At 41.8% G+C, this 14,642-nt stretch overlaps 3 protein-coding genes across 4 annotated transcripts; 2 read left to right on the top strand and 1 right to left on the bottom strand.

Moving 5' to 3' along the window:
* Positions 1-2,394: 2,394 nt before the first annotated feature.
* LOC110065677 (uncharacterized) lies at positions 2,395-8,124 on the bottom strand. Of its 2 annotated transcripts, none has more exons than XM_089270812.1 (2): positions 7,822-8,124; positions 2,395-6,493 (listed from the first exon to the last, which is right to left on the bottom strand). In XM_089270812.1, the coding sequence occupies exon 2, from the start codon at positions 6,453-6,455 to the stop codon at positions 3,522-3,524; it is 2,934 nt and encodes a 977-aa protein (XP_089126938.1). In that variant the 5' UTR covers positions 6,456-6,493; positions 7,822-8,124; the 3' UTR covers positions 2,395-3,521. The 2 variants fall into 2 exon arrangements, with proteins under 2 accessions (XP_089126938.1, XP_020628494.2); XM_020772835.2 differs by having other exon boundaries at positions 2,395-6,498; positions 7,827-8,124.
* A 1,167-nt stretch (positions 8,125-9,291) lies between these two features.
* LOC110065726 (uncharacterized) lies at positions 9,292-11,771 on the top strand. The gene has a single exon (XM_020772888.2). It carries the CDS (start codon positions 9,580-9,582, stop codon positions 10,615-10,617), a length of 1,038 nt encoding a protein of 345 aa, XP_020628547.1. The 5' UTR covers positions 9,292-9,579; the 3' UTR covers positions 10,618-11,771.
* A 306-nt stretch (positions 11,772-12,077) lies between these two features.
* On the top strand, positions 12,078-13,967 carry LOC110065636 (uncharacterized). Its single transcript, XM_020772790.2, has one exon. It carries the CDS (start codon positions 12,421-12,423, stop codon positions 13,636-13,638), a length of 1,218 nt encoding a protein of 405 aa, XP_020628449.2. The 5' UTR covers positions 12,078-12,420; the 3' UTR covers positions 13,639-13,967.
* Positions 13,968-14,642: the final 675 nt, after the last annotated feature.

Here is a 14,642-nt window from a genome sequence, read left to right as displayed (position 1 = left end):
GCCATTTGTTGTTTGGCCCCGCTAAAGCATTCAAAGGAAAAGCGTCTCAAAAATCACGTGATAAGCGTCAGTGACGTCGTCGTGGAAAATGTTTGCATGACGCTCTGTTACATAGAACCCAACCGTGTAAGTTACAATTTCAAAACTGCGGGAGGTGAAAATGGAAACTGCGAATGTGAGCTCAATAATTGTACTCACGAAGGACATGAGACTGACTTGGAGGAAGATTCAAACCACAAATATCATGGAGCTAAGATGAGGAGTATTCGTATAGTATAAGACAAGCACATCACCTACTTAGCTTATGAGGGGGTTGCTTAGAAGGATATTGTTCCAGCGAAGATAAACACCGGCGAGCCCAGTGAGGCCTCACCCCATTTGTTCTTCTAGCGCACAATGCTCCACAATGCCTGCTGATGGAAGACACATCGCATTTTGAAATAAATCAGTGAAATCTAGCAAGGACAATTTGCGTTACTCATTGTCAATGTCTTTTTCTGTTACAGAGCGCTTGCTTCAGCAGCCCGTGTACGAATAACGCAGCCAGTCTAGCTGGTTTTACATACCGGAGATATCGTTGTTTGCGTACTGCGAGGCTCAAAGGACATAGCTGCAAAATAAGTGGTAAGCGAAAACGTTTTGTTGAGAAAGTTTGGTGAGGAAGTTTCATGGTTTGTTAGGAAAGGTTCATTTCATTCCTTGGATAGATCGTTCGTTCTCCTGGGACATGATGGTCTCTCAAGAGAAATTTAAAACAATGCCTATGCAAATTTTGGGGGAGAGGTGTATTATGGGATTTGTGCAAGTAGAGAATCAACGAATAGCAAAACATCTCTTAGTCAAAGTTACCTAGTAACTTTCGTAAACTTGACTGGGATAACCTTACAGACAATCGAAATTAGCACACACGGCTGTTTGCTGTATAGATGCCTATGACGCGTTAAAAACCTCATCCGGTAATTTTATTTGATTTCAGATGTGGAACAAGAGCTACACGAGTTGAGTATGTCTAGCTACTGAAGAAACCTGCAACCCAAAAATGAGTGACGTGGGCATTAGAGAAGAAGTCGCCCAGCGTTAGCCATTTGAAAAGTTCATTTTCAAAGCTTAGGCAGGTAATTTGTATGGATACAAATGAAACCCTCGATCATCATTTAGCCTGAAATTCAGCCGTCTCTTCAAGTCAAACACTCCCAAAAAGACTATACGCAGAGGATTATGCAAGTCACTCGATCGAAGAGACGACCAGCATTCAGGTTAATCCTCATTTTTATCCGTACGCTCGCCAAGCAAGTCAGTTTAACAAATAGATTCCTCGTGGCACACAAGCCTTTAGGCGAGCTAGTTTGTCAGTGATATCGATGTTCTTACCACATTTTCAGTGGCGGATCTAGGAGAGGGGCCCGGGGACCCGGGCTCCCCTTAGTTTTGGTAAAAAAAAAAAAAAGAAAAGAAATCGCAGAAGGAAGAAAAGCCGGCAGGGCAAGCAAAACACCCCCCCCCCCCACCCCCCTTAGTTCAAGGTCTGGATCTGCCACTTATTTTGACGTCACATGTACGGCAACATGGAATCTACTTGTTTTGTATAATAGACAAATAAACAGAAAAAGGATACTTACGTCATCCATTTGTCTGTCCTCCAATAGACCCTTTTCATAAATGGCTACCAATTTAAAATTCTTTCGTATGTATGCATTTAAATCAGCCCAACTAACCTCGTTTGAGAGTAAAAATTCTTTTGATTTATCAACTCAAAAACGAAGTTAGTTGTGCTTATTTCAATACTTACAAAAGAATTTTTAATTGGCAGCCATTTATGAATAGGGTCTATATATAGATTATAAGTAAGAACCAATCAAAATGAGAAAAAAAAATCAACTTATTTTATAAATGCTCCTTGCCTCAGCATGGCACCCTCAAGGAGGCATAAGCATGCATGCAAATAAAATTGTAGACTTTCTAAAAGTCCTTTCCGATAATTCTTCCATGGCCTGTTAGTTTCGCGACTTACGTCACTCACGCTCGCGATTGCCCTGTCGCTTCTCTCGAGGGAGATGAGTAAGCGAAGGATTAACAAAGGTCGACTTGTGGCAAGTCTAACAAAATTGTCGATGAGTGCAGGCAGTAACAAGCGCATGCACCCTTAATCCAACTTGCATAGCCCTTTTCACGGTTAATTTTTCTCATTTGCATTGCAATGTAATCCAACGTGGATGCGAGGCAATTTCGGGCTAAAACTATAAAATAGCCCGAAATTGCCTCACATACATGCTAGATTTTATTGTAATGCAAATGAGCAAGGTCAACCCTGAAAAGGTCTAAGAAAGTTCATCGTTTCAGGAAAATACTGTCTACTTGTATCTCATCAGTATTTACAACGTCAACAAACAAAGATGTGTTGTAGTCAAACAGGAATTCTTTAGTATTCATGTTAAAAGATGTACTCTCATATTATGGTCTATGTCAATCCAAATTAAAAAGACAACAAAAGCAATGTATATACAGCCGCATATCACCAAGCTAAGATATCGGGGAATAATTCCAGTCCTAGTAGCTAGCGGCGTAATATATGCAATAAACGGTACAAACATTATAAAGGCATTACGTATAAGGCGTTATTCCACTCAAATTCGCAAGATAATTGTTGAATATATATATCCTAATGAACCACCATATCAAAAACTGACATACATCGCTAAGCCACCTTTTTATAACTCTTCAATTTGTTTCGTTTACCGCTCTGTGTTTTGACGGGCGCTAAATTAAACGATTTAATCCTCTACATGCAGATTTCTAAATTCCTTTTCGCAGTTGACGTGGGTAAAATATTTAAATATAATGTAAAGAATAATAATTGTAGTCTAATGGAACTCACAGCTGACAGACGTGCTTGTCCAATGTCGTCAGTTGTACAGAGAACGGTGCATTTGAAACACCTGAAAAGTTTTCCAAACAAAACGTGACCTTGAACGGCCCTTCATGGGAAAAAAAAAAAGAAACAAAAATGAAAAGGAATATTTTCAGAGCCTTGGATACGCGTAAGCCGTTAGCAGCGAGTCTATTACGAAACACGCCTTCAGTCATCTTAGATCGAAGAATTTTCATCGTCAATTTCATAGGGTCCAGAATGAAACTTCATTACCAGGTCTTTCCCGCGCACTGTAGAAGATGCAAATAAGATAACTCATTCAGTTGTAACTATAGCACAATATATGCGTCTTCACAGCCTAATAAGAATTTATTCCCCGTAAGAATATCCTAGTTCTTGCGCCTGCTCTTGTGCTTGGACTTATTTTACTATTGGGAAGTGGCGTGCGATAAGCCTAAGCACAGACACAATGTTCCCTTATCGTCCGTCCTCTTGAACCAGTTGAGGTTGTCGTCATCTGATCTCTGTGGGAGGTATTGCGGCTGCGTAGTCCCATTGATCCCGGTTATTTTACGCATGTGAACGTCCTTAGCCTATATTTGGGGCGTTGTGCTTATTTTTGCGTCCCTAGTGAGTTTCTCTATGGGAAAGTCTACTTGCATTGTTCTTCTTTTTCAGTTGCCAATTCCAGTGTAACGTCATCACCAAAGAGCACAAACGGAGCCCAGTGCGTTACCTTCCCATAGTTCTCCGACTCTCTAAGACACTTCGCAGTCAAGTGGAGAGCCATGCCGACATTTTTTCCTTCCCTGAGGTGTTGGTAGAACCTTGTCATAAACGCAAGAGTGGCCTCGTCAGAAATCGCCCACAGAGACACCAGAACGGAACGAGCTCCAGCACCCAAAAAAGCTCTGGCAATGCCAACCACACCATCAGCGGTCACTTTTCCTTTGCCACTGTGGCAGCAGCTTAACACGACCAGCTTTGCTCGTAGCTGAAAACTTAGCACATCTGACATAGTCAACATGTAGTCTTGCTCTTTAGGGATCTTGGTTGTCCGTTCTGGATTCGGAGCGAGAACAATTTCACCAGTTTCCATTCGTCCGTGTGCTGCAATGTGTACCAAAGCAACAGAGCCTAACCGTCTCAAAACTTCTTTCTTTGTTGCTTGCTCTCCAGTGAGAGAGGCAGTGTTAAGAATCTTTCCAATCATTTCTACCTCCTCTCTGGCACAAGGAAGCTGACGAAACAACGGCTCCTTACTTCCCTTGTGGACGATCTCTTGCACCCACGGATCTCCCACGAGAAGCGCTCCACTCTCACTGTGGAAACCGGCTGGACAATCGGTGATCACTTTCAAGGTTGTCAATGAGGGAACAAGGCGAATTCTGAAAGATTCGCAAACGTGCTTTGAATCGCGACCCACAAAAGCAGCAAAGGGTGCTAGGCACAACGGTCCATCCGGGACAATAATTAGTTCGCCACATTGAAGCAAGTCTTCAATGGGATTAATAACATTGTCATACAAGATACACAAGGGATTGTCCTGACTTGATCCCATTGTGTCTTGGCGAGCCGACTGTGATTCATCACTCGATAGAGTGGTTTCATCCCTCAGCTCACTCAATGATCTATCCTCGCATTTGCCATCCGTTCCAATTTTCTCGAGTGCTTTCTTCACTAAGTCGTCCAACGTGGCACCATCATTTGCCGTTCCACTTTCAATTTTCTTCTGCCTTAACTGGACGCTGTGCGCCTTGTCGTCGATTCCTTTACAAAGAACCCAGAAATTGATCATATCAACATCAACAGCAAGAAAAACCATTTGGGTGGGGACACTGCTTAAAATGGAAGAAATTGTTTCCGCAGATTCACAAGATTCTGGTCCAACGGATCTCGACAAGTCATAGCGTGAACTCATTAGATCCATCAGAGATTGCGCCCGTCCTTGCTCAGCAGCAAGCAAAGCTTCCTCAATGTTGCTTGTCTTTAACAGTGTTCGCCACAGGGCTCTGTGCGCATGTTGGTACTTATCACGCAAACTTATTTTCCAATCATCTTTTGCTTGAAGAAGAGTTCTTCCGCTATTAAAAATTCGTACACTTGACCTAAAGTATTGCAATGCCACGTCGAAGGATCCTTGCAACGCATGGAAAAGACCTAACGAATGGCTTGCAGTCCCTTTTCCAACCCAGTCGTCCATGTCTTCAGCAATGCTTAGACATTGCTCGTAGCATTGGCCAGCTTCTTGAAAATCATCGAGGCCACAGTAAGTATTCCCAAGAAGGTTTAGAGCATTTCTTTGTCCAACTCTGTCACCTACTTCCCTTGCAATGTCAAGCTGTTGCTTGCTATAATGTATGGCTTGTTCAAATTTACCGCGAGAATGACAGATGCTGCCAAGACTGCCATATGCATGTCCTTCCTGGGCCCTAGATCCAACCTTTTGAATAATTTTCAGACCTTCCTCTTGGTATTCTTCTGCTCTTTCGAAATCACCACTCTGGCAATACACAGCACCAAGGTTTCCATATATTACTGCTTTTTCAGCTTCGTTTTGCACTTTCGTGGCTATCCTAAGACTTTTTTTGTAGTACTCTTTCGCTTCTTCTAAATATCCAAGACTTTGGTGAGCACTGCCAAGGTTGAGGTAGCCGGTTCCCTCTGCAGTTGAATCACCCAGTTTTTTGGCAATGCTCAAATGAAGGCCGTGGTACTCAATGGCTCGCTTGAAATCACCAATACTTCGGAAAGCACTGCCAAGACCACCGCAGGCACGTCCAACGTGAGCCCTATCTCCCACTTCTTCAGCAATTCTCAGGCCTTCCTTATGGTAATTTATAGCTTCCTTAAAATTACCCATGCTTTGATAAACAGAGGCAATACTGGAGTATGCACGTCCTTCTCCAGCTATATTTCCGACTTCCTTTGCAATGTTAAGGCGAAGCTTGTGGTAATACAGAGCTTGGTTAAAATTACCCAGGCGACCATAAGCGTTACCAAGATTGCCATATGCACATCCCTCTCCATTCTTGTCGCCAACTTCTTTTGAAATGGCAAGATCTTTCTTGTGGTACTCAATGGCGTTTTGAAAATCACCGAGTTTGTGATAAGAATTGCCAAGATTGCCATAGGCCCTCCCCTCGCCTACCCTGTCTTTCACTTCTATAGCAATACTAAGACTTTTATTGTAGTGATCTAAGGCTTTTTGGTAGTTACCGAGACTATGATAACAAATGCCAAGATTGCCATATGCAGCTCCCACCCCCTTTCTGTCCTCCAATTCTTCAACAATTTTGAGATCTTTCTCGTGGTATTCCAAGGCTTGTTTATAATCACCGATACACTGATAATCATTGCCAAGATTGCAATAGGCATTCCCTTCGCCAACCCGGTCGGCTACTTCTTCTGCAGTGGCAAGTGCTTTCGCGTGGTAGTCTATGGCTTGCCTAAAATCACCACGGCGATTACATACAATACCAAGCTTACCGTAGATACGTCCTTCTTTGATCTTTTCTCCTGCTTCTCTTGCGGCGTCAAGACCGACCTTTAGGCACTCTACGACATCCAGCTTCCTTCCTGTCATTTGGCTCCGCTTTTTATCCTTGTCGACCACTTGAACTGCTTACCTGTGGACGAGATGTATCGAGAAAATTGAGTGGCGCTGATTTGAAGGCGATAAATGCACTCATTTTTGAATTTTGTTTTTCCGGCCGAGGCTAAATATTCTTATTTTTCTGCGGATTTTAGGCTGAAAATACTCGAGTGAATTTTCTTAGATTATAGTGTATGACATTTCTGTTCTCGAATGTATTTGGTGTCTGGATGGTGTTAAAGTAATTTTGGAGCCGCAATGCAGGCATTAAAGCCTGATATGAAGCGCATAACTTCTTGCAGAAATGTTGTTATAACATAACTAAAGCAAAGCGCGCGCTCTGATTGGTTAATTTAGCGTCTACTATTTGCCCATGGGTGTACGCTGCTGACGTGTGTGCTAATGTTTGCAAAGCAAATCTTTTGACAGACTATCGAGTTACTGGTGTGCAGTCGGTTGTCAAGAATGAATTTTCGCGCGCTTGTTTTCTCTTGTCATGTAAGACTACACGAACATTTTTTTGTGATGTAGCTCAATAAAAGGACTTCTGTTGTTCCAATGTCTCAATGTTATGTTATAAAACAAATGGTAAACGCCATAGCGTGCACTATTGAGTTATGGATGCACTTGGGAGGCTATCGCCTCGTGCGACTCTTACGCTTCTTTCGTGCTTAGCAACCTCCCGCGTGCATCCATAACTCAATAGTGCACGCTATGGCGTTTACCATTTGTTAATTAGTATAAACCAACTAACGTTCTATCAGGAATGCCGTTCTCTGATTGGCCACATTCTAATTGACCCTTGAGAGAAAATTAAACCTCATCTTGGCGAAACTGCAAAATGAAAGCTGTCTTCTTGAATTACATACAAAGGCGGAAAAGTGACCTTGTCTCGTCTTTCGTGTATAGCCTTTAATTCCATGATGCAATAACATTTCCGCTTTGATTCGCTGGTTGAGCAGTAAAACAGCGAATGAAAGGCGTTCAGTAAGTTATCAAGAGTTTTGAAAGACGTCCATACTTCAGCTTTAACACAGAATCAAGATTGGGTTATTCCTGGTGGTTGTACAAGGAGCTTTTTGTGAACTAATACGAAATTCAATGTATTCAGATTTGCGGGGTCATAGTCGAGTTAAACGACCGGGCTTTATTTTGATGTACTGAAGTGACTGAAACACGACATGAAAACGAAATGTTGAAACTGTTCAGAGCGTCACAAAATGTCTCTTACTACATTTAGCTCAAGCTAAAAGGACGACTGAGTTTTTATAGATCACGGTGCGTTTCTAGTCTTTCTAGTTTACGCTTCGGTCAACTGACTATGACGAAAATTAAATATAAGTTCATTCAATGGAACGTTACCTGGTTTTGCCTTTTTATCCTTTTACTGTGCTCAGGTCTTTCCGACTGCCCTTTATCGAATGAACCAAGAAGGTTGGCTTTCGTCTTAAAAGTAGACGGAAAGTAGTCAGCCTAGTCTGTTAATGTTAGACTCTTATACATTGTGCATGCGTATATCATCATATCTCAGTGACTTAGCAATATACTTTAATTTCCGCAAAGCCTCACTAATTGTGAATACGTGCGAGGTGTCATGGGAAGGGTCGATCCTTCCCATGACACCTCGTGCGTTTTATTCCACCTTAGTATCCAATCATCTCTCGGCCAAAAACACGTAATCAGCGACCGGGTACGAGTCTGTGATGGGTCTCGAGCTACCCCCAAGCCTCATTAATCTCTCAGATCACAAGATCCCAGAAAGTTGCCTTTCTCGTCATTAAACAACTTTAATTCTTTGAGGCAGAAGTTTATAACGCTAAGATTATAACCTTCTGCTTAGGGTTAACCAACATTGTCTGCCACTTATAGTTTTAAATGGTTCTCAGAAATCCGTTTTCTATTGTTCATCGTTTCAAGATCGGCGAGAGTATCGCTTAGGAAACGGATCGACAAACAGAATAGTCTCGAGATAGTCTGCCCACAGACGTTTATTTTTTGCTACGAGTCATTATCTTTCCCCAGCCCCGCCCCTTGCGTTCTAGTGCTTCTATCCCTCGCCGGGTTAACTCAAGACTTGGTCTGCAGAAAAACTACAAACAGTACTCTCGTCTTCATGGTGGACTAGTTGACCAACACGATTAAAAAGCAGCCGAGTGCTAGTGCTCTCATTACGTCCACACGTTTCTAATTTCTTCCTCGATTCTGACATCTCATTATACCCCACCTCTCGGGTTGGTCTGCGGTCCTTGATCCGGGGATTAGAAGTTCGTACTCGCTTCAACCAATCAGCATGCAAGTCTTATCTTGGAAATTTTTTCAGAAATAAACTTTGACCGCGTAACAGCAGATGTTCCAGTTCGTCAAGCGAAGCATCGCAAAACGCGCGAAGAATGCGGAGACGAAATATATTCGAGCGGTTGCAAATTGAACGTACAGCTGGTCAGAAATTTGGACTTGGGTGTAAAATTAACCCTCTCTACAGCAGGATCTTGACTACACTAAAAGCTTCAGTTTCAAATAAATGTCTAATTTCCTAAAACAAATAATAAAACACTGTCTGATCGTCGCAAGACTCTCCTCAAATCAGCAAATGAATTAAAACTTTGTGTAATGTAAACTCTGAAATTCATGCATAGAATCGATCATCTCATAAAAATTAAAATTTCAATAAATTCTAATTCACCTGTATTTCAATAATTGAAATAGTGTCTCATTTAATGCAAATCTATGGGTTGCCATGCGACCTGTAATTAATCGCCTTGAAAAAAAAATCGTCATTAAACACCTGTCAGAAAATATTATAAACAAACTATACGATACAGTGAACAAAGAAGAATTTAAACAAAATGTAATTATTCATCTTCAGAACTCAACACAACAGGAGGTTACATGAAGTTTATTTAGCCTTATTTGAGATTTCAAATCAACCGAGAAGCTTCAGAAGGGCTGGATGTCTTGTCTATGGCGACGAGGAACCAAATGACACTGCGATTTTTTAAAGTAAACGAATTCTTTCAGCGAAAGCAAACGATTTGGTGTTCAAGGAGACTGCCGATCTTATGTTCCCTCTGAATTCAGCAATTTGCACAATATCGCAAATTTTTGTGCGCTCGCCATGAATTCCAATCGACGTATGGTGTTCTTTATCGAGTGGGATACGGACTTGATCAATTTTATCAAGGGAATCACGCTGTCGCCATCGCTACGAGGGACTATTGTTGTTCACATATTCTACCGACACGATGTTTCGTGGAAATCGCTTCCGAAGTACCAACCATGGCTATTTAAGCACCCTGCATCCGTAGAACAGACAGACTCCGCTTGGAAATTGCTGGAATCGTATGTAACTAGCTTTAAATTTGAAGCCGACTATACATTAACGCCTGTTAAAAAAAGTAGGCCGAAATGTGCAGCAAGTCTATCCACCAGAGATGGTTCGTTTGTCAACAGTGATTCCAATGCCACTCGTGCGTATTATGTCATCTCAAAATCGACGAGAGGTAACGAAGAACTCGCCAAAACCTTGTACAAAAAGCAACGTGTCAAGCTCGAATTCGTCGAATTTAAACCAGAAACAACATTGCTGGATTTTGTACAGTTCAAATGTCCATATTGCTTTATTGCTTTCACCGGGAAAACAGAACTAAACTATCATGACAGAGCGGTGCATGGGTTTGTTTGCCCAAATCAGGAATGCAAATTCAACAAAAAAGAAAATTCATTCCAACAGGAAAGTGACTTGAAACAACACATTCAAGATCAACTTCGCTGCCCTTTCTGTCCCACCAAGGTCTTCTGTTCTCCTGATGTTCTCGAAATTCACAAAAGAAACTCCCACAAGAAATGTGCATGCCCTTGCGGACGATATTTTGGAGACCGTTTGGAGTATTTAGATCACTTTTTCGCAGTGTACCCTTCACCAGCCTCCATCTCTTCATCACCGGCAGCAAGTGGAATTCACAATGGCAAGGTTGAGTCCGTAGATAATCGAAGTCCTATACCAGGGAGTTATGGTCGTAAAAAAGTAGCGGAAAAACACAGGATATGTTCTCCTGACAAGTCGGCTATATCTCCACTGAATGATAATCAAACAGTAAACAGACCGGACAGTTGTAATTTTGGAGGCTGTATGGAGAACGCCGGGCACGACTAACTGAGGAACAACGTTGATTACTTCAGAAAATAGCCCAAAGAAAATACGCGCGCTGATTGGTTTAAATCGTGTTTCTATATATTAAACAATTAGATTATTCGCTCTCGATTTTTATCGGGCTGCACCCTTGTCAACCATCACAACTGAATAGAAATCGAGAGCGAATAATCTAATTGTTTTAGTGTAAATCTACTAGCTAGTCGTTCAAAACTTTAACTAAATCCTCTTCACAGATACTTTGAAAACGCCAAGAAGGGGCCGTCATTTTATTGACAAGGGTACACTGCTACGCTACTCACTATCTATCACAAAATAGATAGTGAGTAGCTTAGCCAATCAGAGAACGGCATTCGTGATAGAAAGCCGGTAGATTTATACAAAAACTCGATAGAAACACGGTACATGTTTTCTATTTCTTAAATACTGTAAATGCTGCACGCGCTATTATTGGCTCTCAAGTGTGCTTGTAGCTGTTAGAGATCGGCCGGTTTATTGATCGATTGACGGAAAAATCAGTGTCTCTATAATCAGGCGCAAGACTTAAGATTACTGTATGCGTTTGTTGATAAAAGGGCTATTTTCTGTACCCTTTATAACGGTTACTTTTTATTGTACTATTCGTACGTTCTCATTTATGACCGAGCCGTGAGATCAAGTGCGTTAGTGTATCATCTTCGTGACTCGCACCCAGGACCTCAGTCTCTTTTGTCAAGTGGTGGGGGAACAACACTCGCGTCATAACTCCATCACAACATACAAACGAATCGAAACGAGTAGCATTGGTGACGAGAATGTCAGTGCCTTCTTTCTACTTGACATTCAGGAACTTGACTATCAGCAGGTCTCCTTGGTCAGCGGTTGAGCCGCCAGTCTAGGTGCTGACCGAGCAGGGGCGAACTCTGGGCTCAAGTTTGGCGGGGACTCGAATCGCTGACCAAAGGTTGTCGTGAAGTGCTCGTTTTCCGAAGATAAAGTTGGTCTCTAGTCACTAGCCAACGGCAAACATGCGACTGCGGGGGCGTCGGAAGACCATAACTTAAACAAACATTTCCGAAAGTCATAACAAGTCATTGAAACTCTTCTATTCGGAACTTTGATTTTATGAGAATATCTTAGGGCCACTTGATTTAAATAAATGTCTATCAAGTTTTTTTTCCTGTGTCCCGCGTTCAATTAAGCCAGGGTGCTTTATTGTTGTCACACTGCCGGCTGTCTCATCCGCAAACAAGCCGCGATTTGTATGTTGACATGAACCGTGCCTTCATCTAAGTGCTCTAGATCTCTTTTCGACTGGTCATTGGCACCTTGTCTTTCGTGTCAATATGATTATCTGTGGTTTTACAATCAGAAATATCGACGGAAGATTAAAAACAAACAAAAGCCTCACTAATATTTTCACTCAATTAACAGCCTTTTAACACCGTAATATCGTTTTATTGAAATCGAGAATTGGCTTTTGTTATCCCAATTATAAATGCTATGATTGCAATTTTCTGTCCTCTTGTATACACGAAGGTTTGCCCTCCTTTGTTTCTCGACGTGGGTGACTGTTTTCTGTTTGGACTTGATTGTTTTGAGAAGTCAACTCAAGAATCTTGTCAACTTTCCGCACTGCGTTGAAGCCGCTTATGATGGTGTTTTGTTTGTTCATATGCCCACCTGCCGTCAAAGTTGTCTCGGCCGAATGGAAATACAATATTCTTAGTCTTCCTTCTCGTAAGTTCAATTACTGCGACTTAAGAACTAATTTAAGGACTGTGTTGGGCAAACTGTTCACAGTTGCTTAAGCACAATCGAGTGACGATGAACGCGAAAAGATGTTACGACGAATTTTATTTGGTTTGGGAGAGCAGTTGTCGAAACTTCATCGAAGACGTCAAGTTTGCTTCCGCGGTTGCGAAGGCATCGCGAATAAAACTTCACGTCTTCTTAAGGAAAGATACTCCTGTCAAAGCTTTACCACCGAGAGATTCTGACTGGATCGAGAATCATTTCTCACTGACCACCTCCCCGTATGCATCTGATACGGGGCTTATTGCACATCTTCTGGGGAAATATGGAGATTTTGCTGAACTAGACGACGAAAAAATCTCGCGGACTCGGGTCTATCTGGTAGCTGAACGAGAAAGGCAACATGACGAGCTTATCTCTATCTTGAAGTCGTTTTGTCCCGATCTGGATATCCAAGAGATCAACGGTATAGAAACGGACATTCTCGAAGTTGTGGAAGATTCGTGCAGGTTTTGCCGCCTTATTTTTGCGAACCATCAAGAAACAGTAGAGCATAACACTGCAGAACATGACTATTTCTGTGAAAACCCTTCATGTCATCGTTACCATCAAAGATTTGAATCGGAAGAAGCCCTTTCAAAGCACAAAGCTACTCAAACCACATGTCTGTATTGCGATGAACTGTTCTGTTCAGAAGAAATCAAAAAAGCGCATATGAAGAGCGAACACAATATTGACGAAAAATCTAAAATGGAGGCAAGAGCAACCCTAACGAAGGACATAAAGCTCGTTCAATCGGCGTTGCGAATCTCTTGTCAGTTTTGCCCGCAGAAGGAATTTCTCTCCCAGGACCAGAAAGAAATACACATGAAAAACTCACACAAGAAATGTAACTGTTCTTGTGGGAAGTACTTTAGAACAAGGGAGGAATATTTGATTCACTTTTACAGTGTATATCCGCTTCCCTGTTACGAAAACCGCAAGTGTCCTCATCGATTCCAGTCTGTGTTTTACCAAGCCGCGCATCACAGAGAATTTCACAATTCACTGACACCGTTTTATTGTATTCCTTGTCAGAAGAGAAAGACAGAGGAAAAGATAACACAGACGACTAAAACGTGCTTCAAAGATGATCGCAGCTTGCGCATACACGGATGTTCTCTGGGCCACAACGAAAACGAAATGTTCTTGTTTGACTTTGATGATAAGCCCGCGCTGAACGTGAAAGCGGAAACATCTCTGCAAGGAAACTCACCGACGAGAACTTGCTCGAATTTAAACTATTGCTGATGTATAGTTTTATATTATTTTATTTTCCAGGTTAACCAGAAATTAAACATGCGGGGGCAAAAGCTCATTAATATTTCTTATAATGAAGTTACCAACGATATAATATGGTGATAAGTCAGGATATGATAAGAAAGGCAACTTTCTGAGTAGAGATCGATGAAGCTTTTGGGAGCTCTCGAGGTGGAGATAATGAGCCAGTCTAAAGTAAAGAAACTTACGAACTTTTAAAATTCGCATTGATCAGCTGTTGACAGGTGTATTTCCGATTTGTTTATACCCTGAAGTCATAATTTGTGCGTGAATAATCAAGCATACAAGATTAACCTGAATTTTAGTCGTCTCCCGGATTGATTCGCATACCCTTGTTCCACATCAAAAATCAAATAAAACTCCAGGTGGGGACTTAACCACGACATCAAAAGTTAACTGGGGGTAGTCAGAAGTATGCTACGTTCGATTGTCTGTAAGTTCGGCCCCACAGTTCATCTTCAAAGCAGCTTAGCAACTTCGACTGCAAGCCCAGTCCACTCCGGTTTCTTTTTGTTTGTTTTTTTTGTTTTTATGATTTTCTCGTGATTTGTTCACTTTCTTGATCAAACTCGTTTCCCCTGGGGGTCTTAAAGAAGAGAGACCCCAAGAACGAGGTTGTTTCTGTAGATTCGACTCCCTTATCATGAAAAGAAATAATTGAACCACTGAGAACTTTATATTGTATTGTTCAGGCTTAACTTTTTCACCGATTGACTCTTCTCGCCTCCTTTTATCATACTTAGGTATACCGTACGCAAGTCTGTTCACAGCCGTCTCTTTATTTCTTATGGCGCCCAGCCCCTTCCGTTTGCGCTCGTTCAAACCCGCGCGATATTCAGTTTTCTGACCTCCTCGATAATCTTAAAGAGAATATAAGGAAAACAGACGGACTTAAAATGCAAGACAATCCTCTCATATCTTTAGCTACGGCTTAATTCCCAGTCGTTTCGGGAGTGTTTTGGGGTTCCGTTTGC

Source organism: Orbicella faveolata, unplaced genomic scaffold, assembly GCF_042242905.1.
Source record: "Orbicella faveolata isolate gen_17 unplaced genomic scaffold, um_ofav_v1 contig_34, whole genome shotgun sequence".
NCBI classification, from domain to species: domain Eukaryota; kingdom Metazoa; phylum Cnidaria; class Anthozoa; order Scleractinia; family Merulinidae; genus Orbicella; species Orbicella faveolata.
This window is presented reverse-complemented; position numbering and strand designations above follow the sequence as displayed.